The sequence below is a fragment of the Micromys minutus genome, assembly GCF_963924665.1.
Source record: "Micromys minutus genome assembly, chromosome: 23".
Lineage (NCBI taxonomy): Eukaryota > Metazoa > Chordata > Mammalia > Rodentia > Muridae > Micromys > Micromys minutus.
The window spans coordinates 37,756,481-37,783,947 of record NC_137958.1 but is presented as its reverse complement, the minus strand read 5'-3'; the positions used below and the strand labels follow the sequence as shown (position 1 = coordinate 37,783,947).

The 27,467-nt window shown below is 37.3% G+C and overlaps 1 protein-coding gene across 1 annotated transcript in view; it reads left to right on the top strand.

The window, feature by feature from the left end:
- Positions 1–27,467, top strand: part of VWDE (von Willebrand factor D and EGF domains) — a gene marked incomplete at both ends in the record, with an annotated part of 65,384 nt that overhangs the window by 12,534 nt on the left and 25,383 nt on the right. Inside the window, 13 exons of the mRNA XM_080936514.1 lie at positions 417–482; positions 8,552–8,799; positions 9,616–9,705; positions 12,108–12,252; positions 14,795–15,009; positions 15,440–15,513; positions 16,879–17,152; positions 19,510–19,718; positions 19,861–20,801; positions 22,080–22,216; positions 24,957–25,112; positions 25,218–25,322; positions 26,753–26,867. Coding sequence (XP_080792640.1) covers positions 417–482; positions 8,552–8,799; positions 9,616–9,705; positions 12,108–12,252; positions 14,795–15,009; positions 15,440–15,513; positions 16,879–17,152; positions 19,510–19,718; positions 19,861–20,801; positions 22,080–22,216; positions 24,957–25,112; positions 25,218–25,322; positions 26,753–26,867 — 2,775 coding nt within the window. The remainder of the gene's footprint in view (positions 1–416; positions 483–8,551; positions 8,800–9,615; positions 9,706–12,107; positions 12,253–14,794; positions 15,010–15,439; positions 15,514–16,878; positions 17,153–19,509; positions 19,719–19,860; positions 20,802–22,079; positions 22,217–24,956; positions 25,113–25,217; positions 25,323–26,752; positions 26,868–27,467) is intronic.

Genomic DNA, 27,467 nt, shown 5'->3' with positions numbered 1-27,467 from the left:
AGTGTTGTGTGCATAAAATCCCTATAAAATGGACAATTATGAATATGCCTCTTATTCAAAACAAAAGTGGCAGCATCGTGGTAAAGTGTATTTAGTATCGTACAAACAATGCCAAATTGTCCTCCAAAGTGACAACATCTCTTTGACCTTCTGCAGCCAACATTTGGAATTCTCAATGTGCTCTGATGTTTAATAGTGAAGATGCCAAAGTCCTTCAAAATATCGTCCCTGACCATTGATTATCTCTGTTTGATCTTATGCTTAAAGGGGGGAAATTCTTACACAAAATCCCAGAGAAAACAACTTCATCCTAAGCCCAAGTTAAACTATGCTTTCCCAAGACCTGTTCTTAGGCATATGTGGATTTACACATTTATGGTGATTTAAATAAAAATTCAGACTTTAACCTTTTACAGCTATTTCTGATGTGAAGCTACACACATGTGGCCCTGGAGAAACAGAAATGGGAGGTGGCTGTATTGGTATGTATGACATCGTTTTTATATGATGCAGTTGGATGATAGTGACGTTTGTGAATATTTTCTTCTGTGGCTTTAAATCTTGAATTATGAGAGAAATCAGCAATAGCAATTGTTTTGTAATGTGTGTGTAGAACATATCCCTAAGGTTGGTAGAAGTATGGAGCTTTGTTTTGTTTTTTTTTTAAACCCTATAAATATTTGCAGAATCATTCACAAGGAAATTGATGATTGAACTTAATTGTTATAAAACTTTAGATGTATCTGCATCTACTGTTTTATTTTTTTAAACAATTTTATTTTAAAAAACAAAGATAAATGAACAAATTTTAAGCATTTGTGCATTAAAGTATATGAATATATTTTTGTCAGTGCTTGGCTTTCTTTTTTTTTTTTTTAAATGTTTGATAGTGTGCATTAAGGTCTTACTAGTTACAATGAGCGTAAAGTACATGTAAAACAGGATGTAACAAGGAATTAGTCAAAGCTTTCTTGGTGTGTAAGGATTGATCATAATGTTTTTTTCTTTTCTTTTCTTTTTCTTGAACTTCACACAGTCTGTGAGTTGTTTCTGGGGTGTTCAGAGCTTTCTGGGGTTAGTATCTCATTATCAGTGACTGCATACTATGTCTGTTCTTTTGTGACTGGGTTATCTCACTCAGGATGATATTGTCTAGATGAATCCATTTTCTTGAGAATTTCTTTAGGTCACTGTTTCTGATAGCTGAGTAGTACTCCATGGTGTAAATGGACCACAATTTTTGAATCCATACATCTATTGAAGGACATCTGGGTACTTTCCAGCTTCTGGCTATTATAAATAAAGCTGCTATGAACATTGTGGTGCAGGTATCCTTATCGTATGTTGGAGCATCTCTAGGGTATATGGCCAGAAGTGGAATAGCTAGATCTTCAGGTAGTACTATGTCCATTTCTCTGAGGAATCAACAAACGGATTTCCAGAGTGGTTGTATGAGTTTACAAGCCCACCAACAGTGGAGAAGTCTTCCTCTTTCTCCACATCCTAGCCAGCATCTGCTGTCATCTGAGTTTTGGATCTTGGCCAATCTGATTGGTCTGAGGTGGAATCTCAGGGTTGTTTTGATTTGCATTTCCATGATGGCTAAGGATGTTGAACACTTCCTTAGATGTTTCTCAGCCAATCGATATTCCTCAATTGAGAACTTTTTGCTTAGCTTCTCTGGTGTCTAGCATCTTGAGTTCTTTGTATACCTTGGATATTAGGCCTCTATCTGATGTGGGGTTGGTAAAAATCTTTTCCCACTCTGTTGGCTGCCGTTTTGTTTTCTTGACAGTGCCCTTAGCCTTACAGAAACTTTGCAATCTCATTAAGTCCCATTTGTAAATCTTTGACCTTAGCGCACTAGCCATTGGTGTTCTGTTCAGGAAATTTTCTCCTATGCCTATGAGTTCTAAGGTTTTCCCTACTTTATCTTCTAATAGTTTAATTGTACATGGTTTAATGTGAAGATCTTTGTTCCACTTACACTTGAGCTTTGTACAAGGAGATAAGAAAGGGTCTATTTTCATTCTTCTGCATGCTGAGTGCCAGTTGGACCAGCACCATTTGTTGAATAGGCTGTTCTTTTTCCATTGAATGTTTACGGCTCCTTTGTCAAAAATCAGGTGACCATATACATGAGGGCTCATTTCTGGATCTTCTATTCTATTCCATTGATCCACATGCCTATTTCTGTACCAGCACCATGCAGTTTTCAGCAGAATTGCCTTGTAATATAGCTTGAGGTCAGGGATAGTGATTCCCGAAGATGTTTTCTTGTTGAGGATGAATTTCGCTATTCTATGTCTTTTGTCATTCCAGATGAAATTGCACATTGCTTTTTCCAACTCTAGGAAGAATTGGGTTGGAATTTTGATGAGGATTGCACTGAATCTGTAGATTGCTTTTGGTAAGATGGCCATTTTTAAAATGTTGATTCTTCCAATTCATGAGCATGGGAGATCTTTCCATTTTCTGAGATCTTCCTTGATTTCCTTCTTTAGAGGTTTGAAGTTCTTGTCACACAGGTCCTTCACTTGCTTAGTTAGAGTCACACCCAGGTATTTCATAGTTTTTGTGACTATTGTGAAGGGTATCTTTTCCCTAATTTCTTTTTCCACATGTTTGTCCTTTGAGTAGAGAAAGGCTACTGACTTGTTTGAGTTAATTTTGTATCCAGCCACTTTGCTGAACTTGTTTATCAGCTGTAGGAGTTCTCTGGTGGAATTTGTGGGGTCACTTAAGTACACTATTATGTCATCTGCAAATAGTGATGTTTTTACTTCTTCCTTTCCAATTTGTATCCCTTTGATTTCATTTTGCTGTCTAATTGCTCTGGCCAGGACTTCCAATACTATGTTGGATAGGTAGGGAGAGAGTGGGCAGCCTTGTCAAGTCCCTGATTTTAGTGGGATTGCTTCAAGTTTCTCACCTTTAAGTTTGATGTTGGCTGTTGGTTTGCTGTATATTGCTTTTATTATGTTTAGGTATGGGCCTTGGATTGCTGTTCTTTCCAAGACTTTTAACATGAAGGGGTCCTGAATTTTGTCAAATGCTTTCTCAGCATCTAGTGAGATTACCATGTTGTTTTTTTTCTTTGAGTTTGTTTATATGGTGGATTACATTGATGGATTTCCGTATATTAAACCATCCCTGCATCCCAGGGATGAAGCCTACTTGATCATGGTGAATGATCGTTTTGATGTGTTCTTTAATTCGGTTTGCAAAGATTTTGTTGAGTAAATACTCAACAATGTTCATCAGTGTTCATCAACAATTGCATCAATGTTCATAAGTGATATTGGTCTAAAGTTCTCTTTCCTTGTAGGGTCTTTTCTGCTTTAGGAACAAGGGTTACTGTATCCTCAAAAAATGAGTTAGGTAGTGTTCCATCTGATTCTGTGTTGTGGAATAGTTTGGAGAGTATTGGTATTATGTCCGCCATAAATGTCTGATAAAATTCTGCACTGAATCAATCTGGACCTGGGCTTTATTTGGTTGGGAGGCTCTTGATGACTGCTTCTATTTCTTTAGGTGTTATGGGATTATTTAGTTGGTTTACCTGGTTGTGGTTTAAATTTAGTATCTTGTATCTGTCTAGGAATTCATCCATTTCCTCCAGATTTTCCAGCTTTGTTGAGTATAGCCTTTTGTAGTAGGATCTGATGATTTCTTGAATTTCCTCAGTTTCAGTTGTTATTTCTCCATTTTTCTTTCTGATTTTGTTAATTTTGATACTCTCTCTTTGCCCTCTAGTTAGTCTGGCTAACGGTTTATCAATCTTGTTAATTTTCTCAAAGAGCCAGCTCTTGGTTTTGTTGATTCTTTGAATGGTTCTTTTTGTTTCTACTTGGTCTATTTCTGCCCTAAGTTTGATTATTTCTTGAGGTCTACTCCTCTTGGGTGTATCTGCTTTCTTTTGTTCTAGAGCTTTCAACTGTGCTGTCAGGTTGCTAGTGTATGCTCTCTCCAGTTTCTTTTTGGAAGCACTCAGAGCTATGAGTTTTCTCAGCCATTCAACATTCCTCAGTTAAGACTGAGAAAGTGGATGCCTCAGTCTTTCTTAGAAGGAATAACAAAATGTTCATGGGAGGAAATAAACAAACAAACAGGAGCAGGGATTGGAGAAAAGATCATCCAGAGACTGCCTCATCTGTGGATCCATCTCATATGCAGCCACTAAACTCAAGCACTATTGCTGATGCCAAGAAGTACTTACTGGCAGGAACCAGATATGGATGCTTCCTCAGAGGCTATGCCAGAGTCATACAGATACAGTTGAGGATGCTTGCTCCTAACCATTTGACTGATCACAAGGACCCCAATGAAGGTGCTAGAGAAAAGACTGAAGGAGCAAAAAAATTTGCAACCCCATGGGAAGAACCACATTATCAAGCAACTAAACTCTTTACAACTCCCATGGACTACAACACCAACTACTGAGCAGATATGGAGAGACCCATGACTCTAGTTGTATATGTAGCAGAGGATAGTAGTGTCTGGCATTAATGTGAGAAGAGACTTTTGTTCCAGTGAAGGCATGTTTTTCTAATGTAGGGGAATGCCAAGGTACTATGGTGGAGATGGTGATTGGAAGAGGGTGCACCTTCATGGAATTAAGTTGAGGGTGAGGAGGATGGGAATGGAAGGGGGAAGAGATAAGATTTGAAATGTAAATACAGAGTATCCAATAAAGTAATCTAGAAAAGAAAGTAAATTTCACATACAATCTCCAGTTCCTCAAAAATAGTACTTGTTCTTAGAGCATAAACCATTGGTGTTCTGTTCAGGAAATTTCCCCCTGTGCCCATTTGTTTGAGGTGTTCCCCACTTGGTCTTATATAAATTCACCGTATCTGGTTTTAAGTGGAGGTCCAGGATCCACTTGAACTCGAGCTTTGTACAAGGATATAAGGATGGGTCCATTTGCATTCATTTGCTGCTGAACTCTGGTTGAACCAGCACCATTTGATGAAAATGCTGTCTTTTTTCTATTTTAGCACTTTTTTCAAAGATCAAGTGATCTTAGGTGTTTGGGATCATTTCTGGGTTTTGAATTTTATTCCATTAATCGAGCTGCCTATCTCTGTACCAATGCCATGCAGTTTTTATCGGGAGTGATATGTAATACCGCTTGAGGTCAGGGAATGTGATTCTTTCAGAAGTTCTTTTATTGTTGAGAATAGTTTTCCCTAACCTGGGCTTTTTTTTTTTTTTTTTTTTTTTCTAATTTCAAATGAATTTGCAAATTGCTCTTTCTAATTCTGTGAAGAATTGAGCTGGATTTTGATGGGGACTTTGTTGAATTTGTAAATTGCTTTTGGGAAGATGGCCATTTTTACTATGTTAATCCTGCCAATACATCAGCATGGGAGATCTTTCCATCTTCTGAGAACTTTTTTTCAACTCCTTTGTCATAGACTGGAAGTTCTTGTAATACAGATCTTTTACTTGCTTGGTTAGAGTCACCCCGAGCTATTTTATATGATTTGTGAGTATTGTGTAGAGCGTTGTTTCCCTAATTGATTTGTCACCTTGTTCATCCTTTGAGTAGAGGAAGGCTACTGCCTTGTTTGAGTTAATTTAATATCCAGACACTTGCTGAAGTTGTTTATCAGGTTCAGGAGTTCTCTGGTGGAATTTTGAGGCTCACTTAAATATACTATTATGTAATCTGCAAAGAGTGATATTTTGACTTCTTCCTTTTCAATTTGTATCCCCTTGATCTCTTTTTTTTTCTGTCCAATTGCTCTGGCTAAGACATCAAGTACTAGATTGAATAGGGAGGAAGTTAGTGGGTAGCATTTTCTAGTCCCTAATTTTAATGCAATTGCTTCAAGATTCTCCCCATTTAGTATGATGTTAGCTACTACTTTTATTACGTTTAGTATGTACCTTGAATTCCTGATCTTTCCATGACTTTTATTATGAATGAATGTAAAATTTTTGTAGAATGCTTTCTCAGTATCTAATGAGAAAATCATGGGTTTTTTTTCTTTGAATTTGTTTATATTGTGGATTATATTGATGGATTTCTGTATTTTGAACTATCCCTCAATCCCTGGTATGAATCCTATTTGATTATGAGGAATGATTGTTTTGATGTCTTCTAGGATTCAGTTATTCATGAGGGAAATTGGTCTCATTTTTGTTTTTGTAAGGTCTTTGTGTGGTTTAGGTAAAAGGGTAAGTGTGGTTTCAAAGAACGAACTGAGTAGTATTACTTCTGTTTCTATTTTGTGAAATAGTTTGAAAACAATTTTTATTAGGTTTTCTTTGCAGGTCTAATAGAATTCTGCACTAAACCCATCTGGTCCTGGGATTTGTTGGTTGGGAGGCTATTAACAACTGCTTCTATTTCTTTAGGGGTTATGGGAGTGTTTAGATAGTACTTATCATTCTGAGTTAACTTTGGCATCTGGTATCTGTCTAGAAAATGGTTCATTTCCTACAGATATTCAAATTTTGTTGAATATATGCTTTTTAATTTCCCCAGTTTCTGTTGTTATGTCTCCCTTTTCATTTCGGATTTTATTACTTTGAATACTGTCTCTGTGCCCTCTAGTTATTCTGGCTAAGCGTTCATCTATCTTGTTGATTTTCTCAAAGAACCAGGTTTTGATTTCGTTGATGCTTTGTATAGTTTTTTTTTTTGTTCCTACGTTGTTGTTTTCAGCTCCTTTGATAATATGAAATATCCTTCCTTATTGTTTTTGATATATTTTGGTTGAAAGTTGATTTTATTTGATATTACAATCACTACTACAGCTTGTTTCTTGGGACAATTTGATTGATATCAAGTCTGTTAGTCTATATCTTTTTGGGGAAAACTGAGTTCATTGATGTTAAGAATTTTAAAGAATACTGATTGCTGTTGTTAGGGGTGGAATTATGCTTGCTTATCTATCTTCTTTTGGTTATTTGAAAGAAGATTACTTCTTATCTAGGGTGTAGTTCACCACCTTGTGTTGGATTTTTCTATTTATTATTATTTGTAGGGTTGGATTAGTTGAAAGATTCTGTGTAAATTCGATTTTGTCACGGAATAGCATGGTTTTCTCCATCTATAGTAATTGAGAGTTTTATTGGCTATAGTAGCCTGGGCTGGCATTTGTGTTCTCTTGGGGTTTGTGTGACATTTGCCCAGAATCTTCTAGATTTCATTGTCTCTCTTGAGAAGTTTGGTGTGATTCTGACAGGTCTGCCTTTGTATGTTACTTGTTTATTTTCCCTTATTGCTTTTAATATACTTTCTTTGTTTTGTGCGTTTGGTGTTTTGATTATTGTGTGACAGGAGGAATTTCATTTCTGGTCCAATTTAATTTGGATTTTGTATGATTCTTGTATGTTCATGGGCATCTCTTTCTTTAATTTAAGGAAGTTTTTTTTCTATAATTTTGTTGAAGATAATTATTGGCCCTTTAAGTTGGGAATCTTTACTCTTCTACACCTGTTATCCTTAGTTTTGTTCTTCTCATTGTGTCCTAGGATTTCCTGTATGTTTTTGGGTTAGAAGCTTTTTGCATTTTGTTTTCTTTGACTGTTATATCAATATTTTTTATGATATCTTTTGCCCCTGAGATACTCTCTTCTATCTCTTGTATTCTGTTGGTGATGCTTGCATCTATGATTCCTGATCTCTTCCCTAGGTTTTCTATCTCCAGGTTTGTATCTTTTTGTAATTACTTTATTCTTTCTATTTCCATTTGTAGATCCTGGATGGTTTTGTTCAATTCCTTCACCTATTTGATTTTGTTTTCTTGTATTTCTTTAAAGGATTTTTGTGTTTCGTCTTTAAGGGCTTCTATTTGTTTACCTGTGTTCTCTTGTATTTCTTTAATGGAGTTATTTATGTCCTTTTAAAAATCCTCTATCATCATCATGAGATGTGATTTTAAATTCAAATCTTGTTTTAGATGTGATTTTAAATCCAATTCTTGTTTTTCTGGTGTCTTTGAGTATCCAGTACTTGCTTTGATAGGAGAAGTAGGTTCTGATGATGCCATGTAGTTTTGGTTTTTGTTGCTTAGGTTCTTGTGCTTGCCTCTTGCCATGTGGGTATCTCTGATGTTATTTGGTTTTGCTGTCTCTGGCTGGATGTTTTCCCTCCTGTGAGCCTGTGAGCCTGTGATCTTAGGAGTTAAAGCACTCCTGGGAGACCAGCTCTCTCTGGGCAGGTTTTGGGTCCACAGCAGCTGTGGGACATCCTTAGCTCTGGTTTTAAATGAAGACCAGAAGGTCCTGTCCCAGAAAGATCCATGGTTCCTCGGCCCTGTATGTTCCTGGCAGGTCCCTCATTAGACAGTGGAGCAAAAGTAGGAAATCACCTATAGTCTTAGGACTGAGAGCACTCCTGGGAGATCAGCTTTCTCTGGGCAGGTTTTGGGTCTGGGGTGCTGTCAGACAACCTTAGCTCTGGGCACAGATGGAAATCAGAAGGCCTTCCCTGTCTTCTTAAAGTAATCTTTGGGTTTTTTGTCAGCTAAGATTGTTTTCTTTCTTTCTTTTCTTTTCTTCCTCCCAATTTATCAACTGTGTTTTCTCCTTCCAGGCCAGCTCTCTACAGTACTACCACCTCCTCCTCCAGGCAGACCCAAGGTCACAGTGGAACTGCTGGGCTCCCAGTTGTTTTGTAGATGTACTTTTGATGTTTCCCCAACAAACAACTCAGTAGCATTTCTGATAACCTGGTCAAGGTTTTCTTCCCAAGAGATCAAGGAAGAGCTGCGAAAGGAGAGCACTTTTGAGCCATTCTCGCTTTTGGAGCTTGACGGTATAACTCTCAGACTTGGAGACAGGGTAAGTAATAAATAACTTGCATATTTTTTCCTGTATATATTGATTTTCAGAATTTGATTTCAAACCAAACACTGAAAACTGCTTTTGTCCTCAACATATAAAGCAGTAAGTAGAGTCATAGCTTTTCATTCTTTTTCTCCTTGGCAATTGTGCTAGTTCTAGTAACAACTAGATATGTCAATAGTGTATGTTTGGTGACTGTGTTTAAATATTTCCTTTTAACTATCTGCTGATTTTTGATGAATCTTTGAAATTATATGTATTTTTCAGGTTTTAAGATTCTATTCTTATATATGGAAAAGCAATATTTTAATTTTTCAATGCTAACACCATTTCTGTACTTTCTAGTATGTATATAAATATATATACATATATGTATATATAATGACAAGTACATTATCCATTATATTGACATTCAAATAGGTAATAATTTATGATAGAATTTTTTCAAATTTTTGGTAAGTATGTAAACTGTGTGATTTATTTTTAAATTTTATTTTATTTATTTTATCTTATATGTGAGTGTGTTTGCCTATAAGTGCATGTACCATGAGTACGTTGGATGCCCATGAAGTGCAGAAAGAGTATTGAGTCCCCTAATCTAAATTCTGGGTAGCTCTGAACCACTATGTGGGTGTGAAAAATGGAACCTGAATCCCCTGCAAGAGCAGTAAGTGCACTTAACCACTGGACATCTCTTTAACTCCTTGGTCCTTAATTTTATAGTTTACTCACAATTTAATTGGTGACTTAAAGATAACTTGCATGCTTCTTTTTAATGTCATCACCAAACGGTTTTTTTAACTGTATTCACAGATATTCTGCAGTGCTGCCATCTTTTACTTAGAGAAACCAGATGTGCAAAGTCCAGCTGTAGAAAGCCAGGAGTTTTTTGCTGGAATTAAGGTGTGTATGAGCTAGAAAGCTTATTTTCTGTAGTTCGCCAGTGACAGGTCCCACGCCTCATGGTAGACTGAATCAGAAAGTCTAGACCAAGTTTGCATTTCTGAAGAGCAACCTGAATAATTCTCATGTGCAACAAAGCTGGAAGACACGTGGGAATGAGCTGAATTTGGGATGCTCCTTTGCTTATGATGGCACTGTGTTCCAGTAAACTCATCATCAATAGAAAAGCAGTGCAAGTCAAAATTGTATTCACTGCGTCATAGTGTAGCATTAAGTACACTGTGGAATATTCGATGTTTACTCTTGTGACCCATTCCCTCCTGGGAGCTATAGATGGCTACCACTGCCTAGCATCATGAGAAAGTATGCTGTGGAATATTGCCAGTCTCGGGAAGACAAGTATAACTTCCACTGAATGCAAAATTGTACACCATAATAAAGTAAAGCCTCCTGGGCCAAGCCATCAAATTCATGACTTGTGAGAAGGAAGGACTACAGGTCAAATTAGAATAAATCAAAGGCTCTATTTTCATGAGTTGTTCTACCAGATACGCCATTATACATTCCCAGAACATCACTATTTGATTATTGTCAGTGTTTGAAGAGAAGTGCCAGACAAAGACCTGGTACCTGGGACTTAAGCCACAAGGACTCATGGTTCTGGGTTTATGGATTGCTATACCTGTGCTAACTAAACAACATAATTCTTTTGATTACTGCTGTTCACACTGGATCTAGAGAGTGATGAGTTTTTCCAAAAGGTAAGCAGAGTGTCAGGGAACAACAGTGGAAGGCACTGGGTGGTCCTGAAAGAAAGAAGCTGGAGAGCAATGCTGTGGGTGTGGGTAGGGAGAGATCTCACTAATGGAACTGGAGATTGCATGGGGTTCATTTCTTGTTCAAAGACAACATGGGAGATTGGTGAGTTGTGAGGACAGGCCTTAAGAACAGGATAAAAGCCTCTGTTTAGCTAATGTTCATGCACACATGGACAGAGCCCAGGTAAATAAGACTGAATTACATTGAGAGAAGAGCTAGCAGTGGGAGAGCAAGAGCGCCGACCCTAGGAGCACAGTAACCTTGGCCTCATCATTGGTAGATAGAGAACTAAACCGTGTCAGTGGTCAGCCACTGTTAATTAGACTAACAGAGGAATCGCACTAAGAAACAGTTCTTCGAGGTTCTCCCTTAGCAGCTGATTGAGACAGATACAGACATTCACAGCCAAACAGTGAATGGAGCTTGGGGACTCATGGAAGAATAGGAGGAAGGATTGTGGCACCTATGGGGACAGGAACTCCACAGGAAGACCAACAGAGTCAACTAACCTTCACCCTTGGGGCTCTTAGAGTCTGAACCACCAGTCAAAGAACATACACGGGCTGGACCTAGGCCTCCCTGCAGATATGTAGCAGATGCACAGCTTGGTCTTCATGTGGGCCCTAAACAACTGGAATGGGGGCTGTTGGCAAAAGCTACTGCCTATCTGTGGGACATGTTCTTCTAGCTGGGCTGTCTTTTCTGGCCCCAGTGGGAGAGGAAATGCCTAGCCTCATGGAGACTTGAAGTACTGGGATTGGAGTTGGGGGTGGGGTGAGGAGAAGGATACCCAGGGGGAAGCCCCACTGGCTTAGAGGAGAAGCAGAGGTTGCATGGGGGTAGGATTTCAGGAGGGGGTTACCAAGAGGTGGGCAGTGAACAAAATGTAAAGTAAATAAGTAAAAAAAAAAAAAAAAAAAAAAAAAGAAGCAAGCCTTCTGAGAGACTGTTAAGACTTGAGGCTGTGGGACAAATGACAAAAGATCCCTGCTTCCACATGACTCCTTAGTGGACTGGGGTGGATTCAGGTTGTATCAATACATCATCTCAGGAAGTTTAACTAAAAAGGCAGAAGGTGGGGAAACAAGCTGAGTGGAGTAGTGAATGTTAGGACATTTTGCCTTATATATTCTGTAGTACGTATATTTCAATGGCGACAATATGTCCTTGAAAACCAACAGGTTGGTCTTTGGTTGTCAATAATCATGAGGAAACAAAGGAAAAAGGATAATCTCTAGTCCTTCATTCTCCAGAGTCAGTGAAGCAGATATGTCACATGCCTGTCCAACCTATGCTGTCCAACCTATATTGGGTAAACTCCTAAGCCTAATGTCAGAGTGGGGCTGATACTGGACCTCTCTAGATGCCACTGCAAAGTGACTTTCATTTTTTTTTAACTGGTTTGGTGTTAGTTGGCCTTGTTTACTTAAATAAAACTGAATTATTGAGTTATTAATGGCTCACTAAGCAAAAAGTAGTCTACTGGGGTAACAAAAAACAAACAAACAAAAAAGCATGTCTTCAAAATTAAGTCCTAGAAGTATATTCTATTTGAACTTAAATGCTGTATTTTCTCATGCTAGTTAAAACCTGAACTGGACACTATATCAGAAGATGGAAAGGAATACCAGCTGAGGATAGAGAGTACAGTTCCTATTGTTTGCTCTGAATTTAGTGAACTTCATCAAGGATGTAAAATCTCATTAAAACTGAAAACCATCGAACAAGGTAACACACTAAGTTTATTTTGGTCTATTACATATCAGGCAATAACTGATCCTTGCTCTCTTTTATAGAGAGACCCTTGGATGTACTCATGTAAGACAATATGTTTTTTGCTTACATCAAACAATAGCTACCTCATATTAATGATTATATATAAGGTTGAACGGATGACCGGCACACCAATTCATGTTTCTTTCTCTAGTGAACCATCTGCTTCCTGTTGTCATTTGCCCTCTTTTCTTTCCCTTCACATCTTGCTAATTGACCACACCCCCCTCTCTTCTGCCTTCTACCTTTTTTTCTCTTTGCCTTGCACGTGGAGATGGGGACGTTACTGTTTTCCAAATCGCCTTCACTGAAAATACTGTTTTGTTATGTACTCAGAGTCGAAGCAGATGAAACATGGGTCTCATAATGAGTTCTTCACACTTCTCTCCCCAATGTAAGTTCCATGTGGGATATTTTGTCTTAAAATTCTTCATATCAATGACTAACCCCATGGATACCATGCATGACCATTATAGATTACCATTAAGGCAATATAGAGAGGGGAGGGCTCTCCCTAAAGCAAAATAGAACATTCAAAAGAGCAAATTATGTATAGTTATGGCTGGTTACTTGAGTTCTTTCCCAGTTTCCTTATTGCTGTGACCAAAACAAAAGCTTTTCTGATTAAATCAGAACTTGTAAAGAGAAATGATAGTTCTGTTTGCGTACCAAATCTCCTTCATAGAATAAAGCATTTTCAGTAGAGCCTCAAACATGGGGTATCTAGGCCTTATAAAACCTCATTGAATCAGAGAGAAATGATTACCAGGCCCAGGTTAGTCTCCTGCCTGATGTATACAAATAAATTTATTACTAGAAATTAAAATTTTAAAGAAGAATTAAAAGGCATATAAAGAAACTCAAAAATATCATGTTAAGTGACTTGGCATTACACATACTTAAAAGATACTTACTTGGGCACTTAGACTTCTGGAGGCCTTTGTACATCGGGCTTGTAAATTTTATTAAAGCTCAGACCTTTGACACAATTCCAGTTCAAGTTACTTCTGGGCAGCCTAGAAACACATATTACTGAAACTGTCCAAGTTATGCTAAGCAAAAAGTTTTTCTTGATTAGAAGTATACTCTTGGTTTTTTTAATTAAGGCAATTATTAATATAATAATATAAAAAACAGCATAAATATGCTCTTATATCTTGTGCATACGATTTGTCACTTAAAAGTTGCTCTCTATTTTTAGAGAGAAATTTCTCATTTCCTTCTGGTAATTGTTTCTTTTCTCTTCTACCCCGTGTGTCTACAGTGACAGAGAGCATGGTGACATGATTTCACAGTGGCTGTGAAAAGGTTGTACCTGCTCCATGCAAACAACCTTGGCCTTCATATTGAAAACTTGGGGAATGAAGTCATAGACTCGACCTGAGCCAGACATAGTCCACACTCTCTCCAGGGAACTAGCTAAGGGATTTGGATGTTTCTATTATTTTTATGTGTATGAGAAACATATATTTCTAGGATAATAAAAAGAAAAAACATAGGCCAGGCAGTGCTGGCACACACCTTTAATCCCAGCACTTAGAAAGCAGAGACAGGAGGCCTACAGACCTAGTTTCAGAAAAACCCTGTCTTAAAAACAAAGAAAGAAAGAAAGGAAGTAAGGAAGAAAGAAAGAAAGAAAGAAAGAAAGAAAGAAAGAAAGAAAGAAAGAAAGAAAGGAAGAAAGGAAGAAAGAAAGAAAGAAATAGAGGGAAAACATTTTTCCCAGGATCTTGAACCCAGTACAGTGTATGAGTTTTATGCAACTTTTATGCAACTACTGTAATTTCATACCTGTTAATTTCATGTGGGTAAAACTAAAACAGTCTTTAGAATTAATCTCTTCCTTCTGGAATCTCAGGAAGGCTTTGTGGTCTGACTCCAGTGTGAAAGCCTGCTTCTTTATACCCAGTCTGGGAGCACGTTCATTCATTAATGGGAAGAAGAGATTATGTAAATGAGCTATACCACTTTCTAAAGTTCTGTTTTTATTTTCTGTTAATGTTTCCTCTCAGAACTATTTCCTTTATTCTTTGTTACTTAACCAGAAGATCATTTTGATGTTCTGAACATATTCTGATGCTTAGAGGAGAAATAAGTTTATTACTCATGCTCACTTCAAGAGACCCACATCATTTTCTTACTGAATGTTGAAATAGCATGTGTACATTTGTGCTAATGAAATATTCTACTAAAATATTCATTACCTTCTCCTACCTGTTATTTATTGCTTTTGAATTTTATCTAAATGCACATGTATTGAAAATAGTAGTGTGTCTGTATGTATATATGCATATTTAAAACTAATATTTATCTATAAAGATCAAGCAGATTCAGTAGCTTTATTTTTATTTAGACACACATCCCAGTAATTTCTAAAGAAAAATATTTAAGAATAATATTTTAGTCTGTTTCATATTGATCCAATCACTAAATTTGATTTGTGTGTATCTTGAAAAATAGACCTTTTTCAAATGTTTCTGTCTTTCTTTCTGAGTAGGTAAAGAACACCTCGGTTTAAATTTGGCTTTGTCTTCCTGCCATGTGGACCTTCAGCAGAACTCTTGTGCGGATGGAACATGTAGCCAGGCTGTAGTTCACTACACTGCGGTGGCAGACTTTTTCCGGGACGGAGACAGAGTGACACACGTCACTATGGAACCTATAGTTCATGATGTTTTCCTGTGGGACAGATACACTCCGGACAGCATCCAGGTTGACTGATCAGAAAAATAACCTTTATAACTTAAGATTTAAAAATCCACCTGTGCCAACAATTTCTTTTATTTATAAACTATTTTAAGAGATGGCTAAAAAGCTAAGTTTACCTTCTTGTCTTCTAGAGGACTCTAGTTTGGTTCCTAGTGCCATCTGAGGCAGCTAACAACTGCCTGTAACATCTGCTCTAGGAGACCTGACACCCCCTTCCTGTCTCTGAGGTCACCTGTGCACACTTGGCGTATATACAACTACAGATGCATTATACAAATAAATAATTTAAAAAATTACTTCATGTGTTTCATTTTAAGTAATTCCATTTTCAGCAACTACAAAAATAAGAATTTATTGACTATTTGTTTTGATCGCTAAATAATTTATCAGCCATCAATCAATATTAAAATTTAAATATATCATTCTTTTGCAGATCAAAGTCAAGGACATCCCATCTGCTTACTGCTATTCATTTACTGACCCACATATAATTACCTTTGATGGCAGGTAATATCCTAATCTTTCTTCTTTTCGGTGACTTTTGTTTTCCTTAGTGTTTTGCCATGTTTTGCTTCGAACATCATACTCTTTTACCATTTTCTCATCTTTTCAATGACTTGCACTCTTGCTGGTTTGTTTCCAGATATTAATGTATTTGTGTAGAATATTTTTGCCTTGATTCTGTTCCTTAGTAAATAATTCAGACAACTAGTGGGCCTGAAGTTTTGGATTATTACAAGTGAAGACATATTGAAGAGTATTAAAAATGCACACAATCATTTGTGCCAAGCTGCCTACTTATTTGTGATAATAAGTCATTTATTTTCACTAAGAGTAACTGTGCTGAATGTTTATAGGATTACAAAATAATCCATGAGGCTTGTGTGAAATGACTAAGCTAATTCATCAAATTTATTTTAAAATTAATTACCTTTAGTGATAAGAATGCCGATTTTCAAAACTGATTTTTTTCCCTACCATGAAATCCTTTATAGTTGTTTCTAGAATTTAAGTAAAATGTTCAAAGTAATGAAAAAGGGTACCAAAATGATGGTTCTTTTACAGTCTTCATAGGAACAGTCAAGCTCAGTGATGCTGTTCTAGGGGCCTCGTGATGCTAAGACATCCTTAAGAAGAAAGACAACTCATTGTCTAGTAAAACCTTTCTTCTTGATAGCTGACAGGTGTTTTAAACACCGTGTGAGAAACGTCAGTAAGATTATTTCTGAGTGACAAAGCCGTAGAACCCTCTACTCTGAGCTTTGAAGAGAAGAGAAAACAGACATGTGAACTATACTGACAACAGTAGCACTAGAAAGAAAAAAAGAGTGTGGAAAAGCAAATATGTGCCGGGAAGGAAACTAAAACAGACAGAAAAGAAGGGAAGGAAATAGAGTTCCTTATTTTATTAAGAGTCTGGCTACTGAAAGTTTAAAAATGCTTTCTGTAAGGAAGACAGCCAAGTGCCTGTGTCCTGAGCCGTCATATTGTCCTTAAAGAATGAAGCCTGCTGGATGGGTGAGAGAGAGAGAGAGAGAGAGAGAGAGAGAGAGAGAGAGAGAGAGAGAGAGAGAGAGAGAGAGAGAGAGAAGGAGGAAGGGAGGGAGGGAGGGAGGGAGGGAGGGAGGGAGGGAGGGGGGGGGGGGGACGGGGAGAGGGAGGGAGGTGGGAAAGAGTTAAGGTGTTTGTGGCCATTTAAAGACACATACCAATTTTCATACCCATAAATGTGCTGAAAACACAAATTTCTTATTCTTAGAACAAAATATATTACATGCTTATACATACATTAAAGAACTTTTTAATATCACAGTTATATCCTTATAATACTTTATCCTGATTCCTAATGTAGTTGACCTTTGTTCATACCAGGGTATATGACAACTTCCAAACTGGGACGTTTGTGCTTTTCAAGAGCATGTCTCGTGATTTTGAAATCCACATACGCCAGTGGGACTGTGGGAGCCTTCACTATCCTGTGTCATGTAACTGTGGCTTTGTTGCCAAAGAAGAAGGTGACATCGTTACTTTTGACATGTGCAGTGGCCAGTTACATGAATCCCCACCATATTTATTTGTTAAGAGCCAAGAATCATCATCAAGCAACATCAGAATAACTCAGTCTTATTTAGGAAGAAAAATCACGGTGAGTGAACAGAAGTAAACCTTTAACATAAAAAGGGTTTTGCTTTTCGTAATTTTAGATGAACTTCTATTCATCCTCACAAATTAGGGACTGTTATATTTTAATATTAGATTTCTGAAGAAACCAGCACTTACAATACAATGAATGAATATATCAAAATACATTATATACAGATTTAAAATGTAAAAAAGAAAGAAAATAGCTTTAGATTCATTCAGATATTTGACCAAAAGCTTATATTTTAACCTATTAATTAAAAATGGAACATATTCTTACATCTAAATTGTTCCTTTAAAACATTTTAATATTGCAATTTTGTTGCTTATTTCTAAAACTGTTTGTCAATGTCTGATGAATATATATTAGGTAAAATGACAATTGAAAAATGATACTTAGGAATAGCTAAGCAGTTTTTTTTTAATGAATACAATCTGTTACTACTTCAGGAAGAAGCTGATAGATATATGAAAAAAAGTAAAAATGAGGCAAAGGGCCCCAAATTACCTCTTATAAATGTTTCTTATTATTAAACTTAAAGTCATGTTTTCCTTTTCATCTTTCAAAAAGTAAATTCTTGGCAAGTATAATCAAATAAAAAAAAGACTTTTAAAGTAAAGACTTATAAAGTAAACAGTGTTTACTGAATAGTGATTTATAAGGAAAACATCATTTATCTTAATTCTGTCATCCAGATCCAAAGTATGAATCAGGAACTAGAAAAATCTTTGCTACATGTATAAAGCAATAAATATATAAAACATTTATAGGTATGATATATAGGTACATATATGTTGTATATAGAATTACTAGACATCTATAAACCTTAATTAAACCAAAAGGCACACGTGTTGTGCCACATGGCTGTGCTATCCACTTTCAAATCCAAGGCAAGAGAACGGTGAGCTTAGTAGTAAGACTGTCAAAATTAAATAAATAATAAAAAATAGACGATTCACAAAGGATTAACACTGAAAAGTATGCCTGAATGTACAATCAACAAAATATTGAAGTACATCATCAGTAATTAAATAAATAAAGAGCACTGCCTTTTATATAATATTGCCAAAAATAAAAATAATGGAATAAAAACGGTCTTTCTAGGGAACTCTATATGTCACTTCAGCAAAAGTTTTAACTGGAAACTTGTTCTAATGAAATACTTAGGGAAGGGGCAACACCTGTGATGTCCCTTGCATCTCTCTCTCTCCCTGTAAAGGGGAAAGTTACCATCTCCATAGGGGAGTTGAATAAGAGATAACTGAAACTAGGCGCATAGTAGACAACATCATGGTCAAAAAAATGAGAGGGTGGGCATTTGTTGATTGCTAGGCAGAGATATAAAGTGCAGACTTCGGAACAATTTTAACTAGTTTAATGACTAAGAATGTAAGGTATTTTTACTCATGAAAAAAATTCCTATAATGAATACACACCATCTTTTTTGTTTTAAAACAAGGAGACAAGAGGTATTATGTTTAAACTGAAAAGCAAACACTGGTGGTATGTCTTTAGTGCTTTTAGGAAAAGTCTTTTATTTTTTTCCAGTTATATTTCCAGATGGTTGGCCTTAGGATGTTATCAGAACCAGGGGCAGTGACTCAGATGGCACAGTCCATTAAGGTCACGTAGTCTCCAGTTGCTCTGTTTGCCACTTTTTCAGGCAACTAAAATAACTTGGCTATTGGTTCTATTTGTCTACTGGCAATAAAAGAATAGCGGTCAGCTTCAAGGACTTGTATTCCTCTGGAATTATGTTATGGGCAGAATTCGATGACTTGGCAGGGCGGCTCCAAACTGTCTTCCTACTATCAGAATGTGACTTTCTTAGCATTGCCCTTACTAGTTTTAACTGCTTCCATCTTGAAAAATACCACGTTTTAATTATTAAAGAAACCAAGAACTACTTCTTTCTATAAATAGTAGAAATGATCGGGTCTGCAGACATCTAAGAGGACCGGCTTCTCTTTCAGGGCTTCAATTCCCAACACCCAATGGTAGGACACAACTGTCTGTACCTTCAGTCTCCTAGGATCTGACTCCCTATTTTGGCGTCTGCAGGTACCAGGGTCACACATGGTGAACAAACACAAAGACAGGCAAAACCCGCCACACATGTAAAAATGAAAATGAAAAGAATTGAAATTGTGACCAAATTTCAATTACACTTTGGTGTAAATGTGAAAGGCTATTTCTTTAAAATATAATATTAAGTGAAAGTTTTCACATAAAAAATGAGTATTTCATTCTATTTATATATAGAAAAAAATAGCTTTCTTATACCTTATATGGCACTTCTTTTATTTTTAACCCGGTGAATCAAGCACCTTGTATCTCAGTGTGGGCCTGTCTGCTTTCAGATTTGGTTTCCGTCTGGAGCGTTCATCCGTGCTGACCTCAGTGACTGGAGCATGAGTGTTACTCTCAGAATCCCTAGTTTAGACTATGGAAGCACATTGGGGCTTTGTGGCACCTTCGACAATAACCCAGAAAATGACTTTCATGACAGGGATGGGCTCAAAATTGATCACAATTTCAACAATTGTATTGCTTTTATCAGTGAATGGAGGTGAGAATTAAGCTATTATTTAGTTGTCTTTCTAGCACTATGACGCCTAAGTAGTGGCCGTTCAATGTTCTGCCCTTTTGGAAAAGATTCGTGGGGAAAAAATGTTTCTGTTGAAATAACTATTCTGTCTTTCATCTGGAAGGCTTCTACCAGGAAGAAGCATGTTTGAGGAAATACCAGCATCCCTGTGGTTTCCTGCAAAACCATCCTATTGCAGCTGCTGGTTCGGTACCTCCCTGCACTCTCAAGAGCCGAACAGCAGATCTCACTTAGAAACGACCTCCAGCTGCAAAGACATCAGGCACTTCCGGTTCTCTTCCTTGATCCCAGACATAGATATTAACTCTGAATATATTAATTCAGAAGCACTTGTTGGAAACATAGACCCTCATGCACCTAGGGAAGAAAACAATTTGGATTTCTTACTACAGGAAAATGCCCACCCAAACCTACCCGAACTGGAGTTAAATTTACAGCGTCCTGGGAATAAGACACAGAATTCTCCTACACACTTGACTAATGAGAGGCACACACGGGACCAGGAAATGAGGAAGAATCTACAAAACAGATGGAAACGACAAAATCTGAACGACTTTCATCCCGTATTTACTTTCCAGCGTCTTGGACAAGGCAACCTGGAAGAGTTTTCTTATTTCTTCCCTGAGGACCACACCGAGGCCATCCGGCAGGAGTTTGTCCCCTCATGGCCCACAGCATCCGGCCTCACCGAATTCAGCGTCCTGGCAATGTGCCAGCAGACTCTAGCCAACTCCAGCATTGGAAGGCTCTGCCTTCCCTTTCTTGGCAGGACACTGGACCATGTTGTGGACATGTGTGTGAAGGATGTTCTGTTAAAAGATGACATGCACTGGGCAGAGGCAGGGGTGGCCTTGTTAGAAAACGAGTGTGAGAGACGCATTTTAGAAGAAGGAAGGCACAACAGTGAGGAATCCAGGAAGTCGATAGAAGGCATCCTAGAAGTGTTGAAATGTCCTCATTTATGCAGAGGACATGGACATTGTATGGACTGGGGCTGTGAGTGTTTTCCCGGCTACAGTTCTTATGACTGCAGCCATTCATATGGTAGGCAAACGCCCTGAAACTTTGGTGTTGGGGATGACATGTGACTATGGATGCGTCTTTGTCGTTAGTGTTTATTAAGTTTATAGTGAAAGTATACCAGGTAACATCCTAATGATTCCTCCCGAATGTTTCATCGTAGTCAAATGTCGAAGCTAAAGTCCATGAAACTGCCCGTGTGGCAGCAAACCACTTGATGGCCTCTTTCCGCCAGTTGTTGATGTTTTCAGCTGATTCCGACTCTGGTGCTGTTAAATGCCAGGTCACCTGACACAGTCTTTGGCACACAATTGGTGCTTTTATCCGCAGAGAATAACCTTTCACCTGGCCCTGGTATTCAGTCAACTTTAAGCACTATTTTATGCTATTTTACTAAGTACACTAATTTGCTCAACATGGTTTTTTAAGTCTGTTTTGGAAGCTCTCTTGTCTGAGTATGAACTTAAAAACTTCCCATAGGATATATTTATATTCATAAGCCTGAGATCTTAGGCTTCCGATTTTTCCTCCAAGGCTAGCTGGTAGGATCGCTTAGGCTCTGATAAGACTAGGGCAGAGGAATTTTGCTCACAGCTGCACATCCATTTTAATAAGCGTATCTCATCAACGCAGGTAAGATGTGCTCACTAAGGCTACAAGTGGAATAAGAGCCTTATGAGAGTCAGATAGCTGTGGGTTCTAAGAGATATAGTTCCCGTCAGTGATTAACAAACTCACAGTTATCCTTATAGAACAACAAAAGGGCAAAGCTGGAACAGGAGTATAAACTATACATGAATATACGTTTGTGCATGCATACATACATATACACATACACATATGCATGTATATATTACACTTTGATAAAAATATTTTGTAATAATGAAATGAGTTTTGAAATGTGAGTATTGCACTGTTAAGTAAACTCTTATTACAGAAGCATGTTTTACCTGTATTTCCATTTATTTGACACAAACTGATATGACAAAACCAAGATGTGTTTTAGGTATGACTTGTTAACATTTCCTTTAATTAAGACAGATATTACTGAGACATTAGGGAAATGTGTGTTGAGGCATCATCAGCTATGAAAACACTTTTGTTTGGATGGTTAGCAATACCTATTTAAACATAATGTGATTAAATGTTTAATTGGTTAATTGCTATAAATAATGTTTTGAGTACCTTTTGTAATGTCATTGGAACTATACGTTTAATTTAGACACTCAGAAATATGGGATGTTTTTTTCTGTAATTAACAAAGCACATGATGCTTATTATCATTTTTCTCTCTCTCTAAAGACATAGCTCCTGAAATTACCGAGATTGAGAACGCTGGATTTTGTGATATTCAGAAGCAGAACTGTGTCACAGTGAGAGTTTTTGGTCAAGGCTTCAAAGAGTCATTTTCCATCAAGTGTGAAGTTACAAAACTTAAGGTATGACAATCCCAGACTTTGGGTGCAGTGTCTAAAATAATTGAGTTTATGCCATTTTTAGGTTAGCTTAGTCTATCAGAGAGCAACATAATCTCAGGCTGTCCGGCCCACTGGGAGTTCCAGGGGATCCGCCACACTACTTCACCGGATCATTGCTAAGTATTCATGTCGTGTTGAGTGACGCGTTGAGCATGAACAGGGATAGATGTGTTCACTGATCGCATCTACCTTGCTCTGATCCGAAATACCACATCTGTCCTCATCTGGTCGCAGCCTCTCAAGATCACTAAAGCAGAAAAGTCATTCAGCCTGAATGCGAGTAATCTAAATATGCACTGTTTTGTGAATTATATGATCTTCTTTCTCTTTGCTTAAGTAAAAGTTTTTTTTGTTATAGGGACATGCTTTTAAATTTAGATGCTCTATTTGGAAAATTCGAAAATTTGAAACATGTTTTTGCTTTTCTCTCTAAGTCGATGAAGTGAAGTGTGAATCTGGTGCTGAGAATTTGCTGAAGGGAATCATTTTGGAAAAATTTTCCTTCTGTGTTTATGCTCATTGCATCATGTTATGCGTAGGATCTCAATATCAGAAGAGAGAAGAATTGTGGCCTTGGCAGATGTGATAATATAAGATCATGCTACTAGTAAATGATTAAACAGAACTTTATAAATTTGTATTTTCATCAAAAGTACATCTTGGACTTGGCCTTATGTTTAAAAAAATGACATATATTTTACCTTCGTTCTTCTCTACCCAAGAATATATATATATATATATATATTCCCAGAAATGATCCTATAAGCAGAGGTCTCTTTCTGACCTAGGTTTTGACTCCTTTTGTGGGCAACTTAAACATGCCTCTCATCTTTATTCTGCTCAACCATAGACCATGATGGTTTGTGCTTCCTTCTTTTTCAAATGCTGGTTTCTCCAGCCATGTTTGATTTCCCTCTCTCTGTTTCAGTTTTCAGCATCCAAACAGAAGCACCCTTTATCCCTCAGGAAGAAAAAATATGACCCCCTCTTCTGAAGCCTTCCATGACTAAATTAGATTTGAGGTTTTGTATTGTGTCTTATTTAAATCTCAGTTATTACAGCAAAATTATATTTTATATGTTTTCTGTTATGGCAGAATGCCAGTAGCTGATATGTATATGTGTGTAGGGTTGACCAGTTGGGGTTGGATGGATATGGTTTAATACAGTATGCATGCATGAGATTCTCAAAATTTAAAATCTTTAAATTAAAAAGAATATTCTCTGCATATAATAGACACAAAATGTTGAATATAAAGGAAGTATAATCATATTTATTCATCCCTTTGGGTTCAACCTTTTCATAGAGGGCTAGAACTCATCTTAAGGACCAGTCATTGACCGCAGTCTGATTTCACAGAGAAAAACGAGATCCAACATGCCTTAAGCATAACCATCATGACAAAGTTGTGATATTTTTGTCATTCTTCCTCTGCTAGAGAAACTGGCAGATCTTCTATAACACACTGTTTCTCCCTAACTATAGATATCTGCATAACTGTGAGCTGTCAATCAAAAAGTCTTCAAAATGAGGTTACATTTTATTCCACATAAACTGGAGTGATATCTCTGTCCTTGCCCTTTCCTTCTAACCTACAGTGCTGAGGTACTGTCAAGTTGTATGACCAATGCTGCACTTGAAAACTATTGTGCAAGCAAGATGCATTTTATGCATTTAAATATACATGTGAATTCAGATATAAACAAATATGCCCTTCTAGTTTTCAATATAGTTATCAGTACTCAGAATATCATTCTGCCCTTTTCTTTTCATCCACTAAGACATTTTACAACACTCTAGGTAGTACCCAAAGTGTAGGTTAGGCATGACATTCCAATTGCATTGAGTAGGATAAGCTGGCCAGTATTCTACTCGAATGATACAAACTAGCTTAAGCAAAATTGACACATTTAACTGAGGATAGTATATATTTTTATAGAATTAAAAGATTAAGTTGAATTTTCATGAGGGAAATCTTTTATTTACTTGGGTCTTGGATACCATGAAAAATTAGTATGTCCACAATGATAAATGTTAGTCCTACTAATCTTTGTATACTTCAATTTTATATTTAACTGTATTGCAAAACTTGGCCATCACTGCATAGTTTGATGTTTTGAAATGCAATACATCATGGGGAGTCTGAACCCAAATCCTCTGGCATAAAGTTTAAAATTTTCAACTAGTTGAAGCACTCACCCATCTTAGCTCTTTTTCTGGAGCAGTCAATGATCATAAAGCAGCAGGAATGCCCAGTGGCTGCCAACATATTGGTAAGGTGTTCCAGAGAGGTGAAAGTGGGAATTTGGTTGAAGGAGAAACTCTTACATAGAAATTTTGTTTACCATGTGACAACTAGGCACTCCATTGATTTCCGATTTCCCCTTGCTCTGAGGTACATTCTGTGATGAATGCGTATATATAACCAACCTTGGCAACTCTTTTTGAATCGAACCTGTCAATAATGTATGCTTTGGGGGAAAGGTTAATTTTCTTTCTTGAATAATCAAACTGTGGTGTATACTTTTCTATTATTCTGAATAAAACTTCCTTTCGATGTATTTTTTTCTATCTATCTGATTGTATGGAATATATATTTTAAAACTTCTATGTTGATTATATATAATTTACTAATTACAAAATGTACAAAATTACTTCCACAACTGAGAAGTGAGCAGGTGACTTTCCCTTACTCTTTCAGAACGATGGCGGTCAGTGGGTACTTGGAGCAAGTGTCTTTACTCAGGCAGTCTTTCACAACAGCAGAGCGATGGACTGTCAGCTTCCCCCAGATGGCCAGCATTCTGATGCCATGGGTCGGAGTGCAGAGAAGCCCTTGGCAAAGTTGCAATTGAAGGTAACAAATAAAAGATACCATCTTGTGCATAAACAACATTTCATCATGAACTGATGAAGCAACATTTAGGAAAAAAAAATCTTACTGGAGAATTGTATCTCGTAGGTGTCTAATGATGGTTACACATTCAGCAATCCTAAGGTAATGATCATATATGATGGCGCTTGTCAAGTGTGTGGTCCCCGTGAAAATGATTCATGTACTATGAAGGTAAATGTTTTTTACTTTTTAATATAATATAATAATATAATATAATATAATTAATATAATATAATATAATTCCACATGTCTTTTGCATACTTTTGTACTTTTCTCAACCTTATGCTAGAATGACATGGATAAAATTTTTCCCACATTTGTGTTAGTCTAATCAAAATTAATAAGCTTTCAGTAATTCCTGTTGATTAAACAAGGATGGTGTTTCCTCTTTTAATGTGTTACAGTAGCCGAAAGTTTCCCCCTGAAACTTTGAAGGAAGAGCTAGGTTAAAGTAGCAAACATCTGTGGCTTTAGCACTTGGAGGACCAGAAGGATAAGGTTGTGCCATCCTGGAGAAGTGCCTAGGCTCTATGAGACCCTGTCCCTCTTCTCCATGACCCTTCCAAAGAATCAGAGAAGGAACTTCATATGCAGTTATCTACTTACGTGGTCCTACATACACATCTTCCAGGAAGATTTGTCTTTGTGCTTAACTAGTTCTTTTTGCAGCAAATGATTTGTATTTGAAAAAGTTTTATAATATGTATCTAATGCTTTTACTGTTTCTGTTTGCCTCTTGTCTGGTTTTATTTTTCCTTTGGTTGTCTCCAAGGCTTCCTACATGGAAACTGGTTACTTGATAAACCCCATGGACCTAATATGAGCCAACTCTAGCCAACTCTTCAAAGCAAAGAACATAAAACTAGTGTACACACATAGGAAAACAACGTGCCTACTTTTTCCTTGACATAAGCATTCAGAATATGTCAAGAAGAGATTTTACTCATTGAAACCTGATTTGGGTTTTATTTTATCTGAAATATTTTGTTTTTGCCTGTTTAAAAATACTTTAGTGATGTCTTTTCAAGCTGTCTTGTCCTCCTGGCCTGTTTGTTCTATTTTGTCGAGTACCGTAAGCGCCAGGGAAGGAGTTGTTATACAGTGAGCAGAAGCGGTAAATACGTGGGAATCTTCAGAAGTTAAGGGATGGTCTCACTTTGCTGCGTCTCCACGAGGCAGCATTGCTTTCGGGGATGCCTTGTGAGGTGTAGCGATTGTGTCGTGATCTGGGATGGTGGTAGAAGTTAAAGGACAGAGTAGGCAACAACCTGAAACAGAAGTCAGCTATAAACCCATAGCATTCTTTCAACTGTGCAGGAAAATGCCATTTCCTTAATAAAGCACTTCCAGGAGGAGCTGACCTGTTACTCACAAGCTATGCTATACTATCCATTGGCTTCCCTGCATTTTACCATTCTTTCAAATTCATCAGTTTTATTGCTTTCTACGACTATGAATAATTTGTTTTCAACAATGTACTTGTGTTGAGTTTATAAAAATTATCTCAAAATCCAAATATGTGTGGTGCTGTTTTTATATTTCTGGTTTCTATGTATTAAGCATAGGAAATCTCATTGATTTTTTTTTTCAAATTCCACTAGGATAATATTTGTATTATTGATGGTCTCTGCTACACTGATGGAGATAAACATCCTAGCAGCTCTTGTTTGATTTGTAGACCTGAAACCTCAAATTCTACGTGGTCAGTTTCAGATTGTAAGTTCTTTTCTATTAATTCGGTTGTTTCTTGGGTTGCTGCAAATATTACAAATATAAATTTTTTATCTCTCTATTCGCCCTGAGTCTCACTCCTCAGGCCCAACCCTGATATGGAGCCACGCGCACCTCCATCACCTGGTCAGAGCCAGTACCCAGATCTCACTCCATTCACACAACTCCCTTCCCTGGCAATTTTCTACTACCTGTTCTCCACCTCCGTCCCGGGGTGTTTCTGTACCCCAAAATCCCCCATAAATACAACTCTACAGCCCAATAGCTCTTCATTCAGGTTTATATATTCCACTCTCAATCCACAAATCCTCTACACAAGGTTACATCGAATAGACAAAGATACAAACTGCCCTTCTAAACAAGATATTAGACCTGTAAAATCCTTAATGTTTATAGCTGTTTGACGACAATAAATCCCACCTGGGTCTAGCTGGTTCTTGGGAACCTCCGTGTTGCGATGACTTCCACCCTGGTCCAGACTCCCTCAGACCTCTCCTCTCTCTACCTCCATCACCCCGCCCAGTCACTGGCTTTCCTTTATTTTACTAACTAAAATTGGAAGGTTCAGATGAAGTCCCCTTTTGA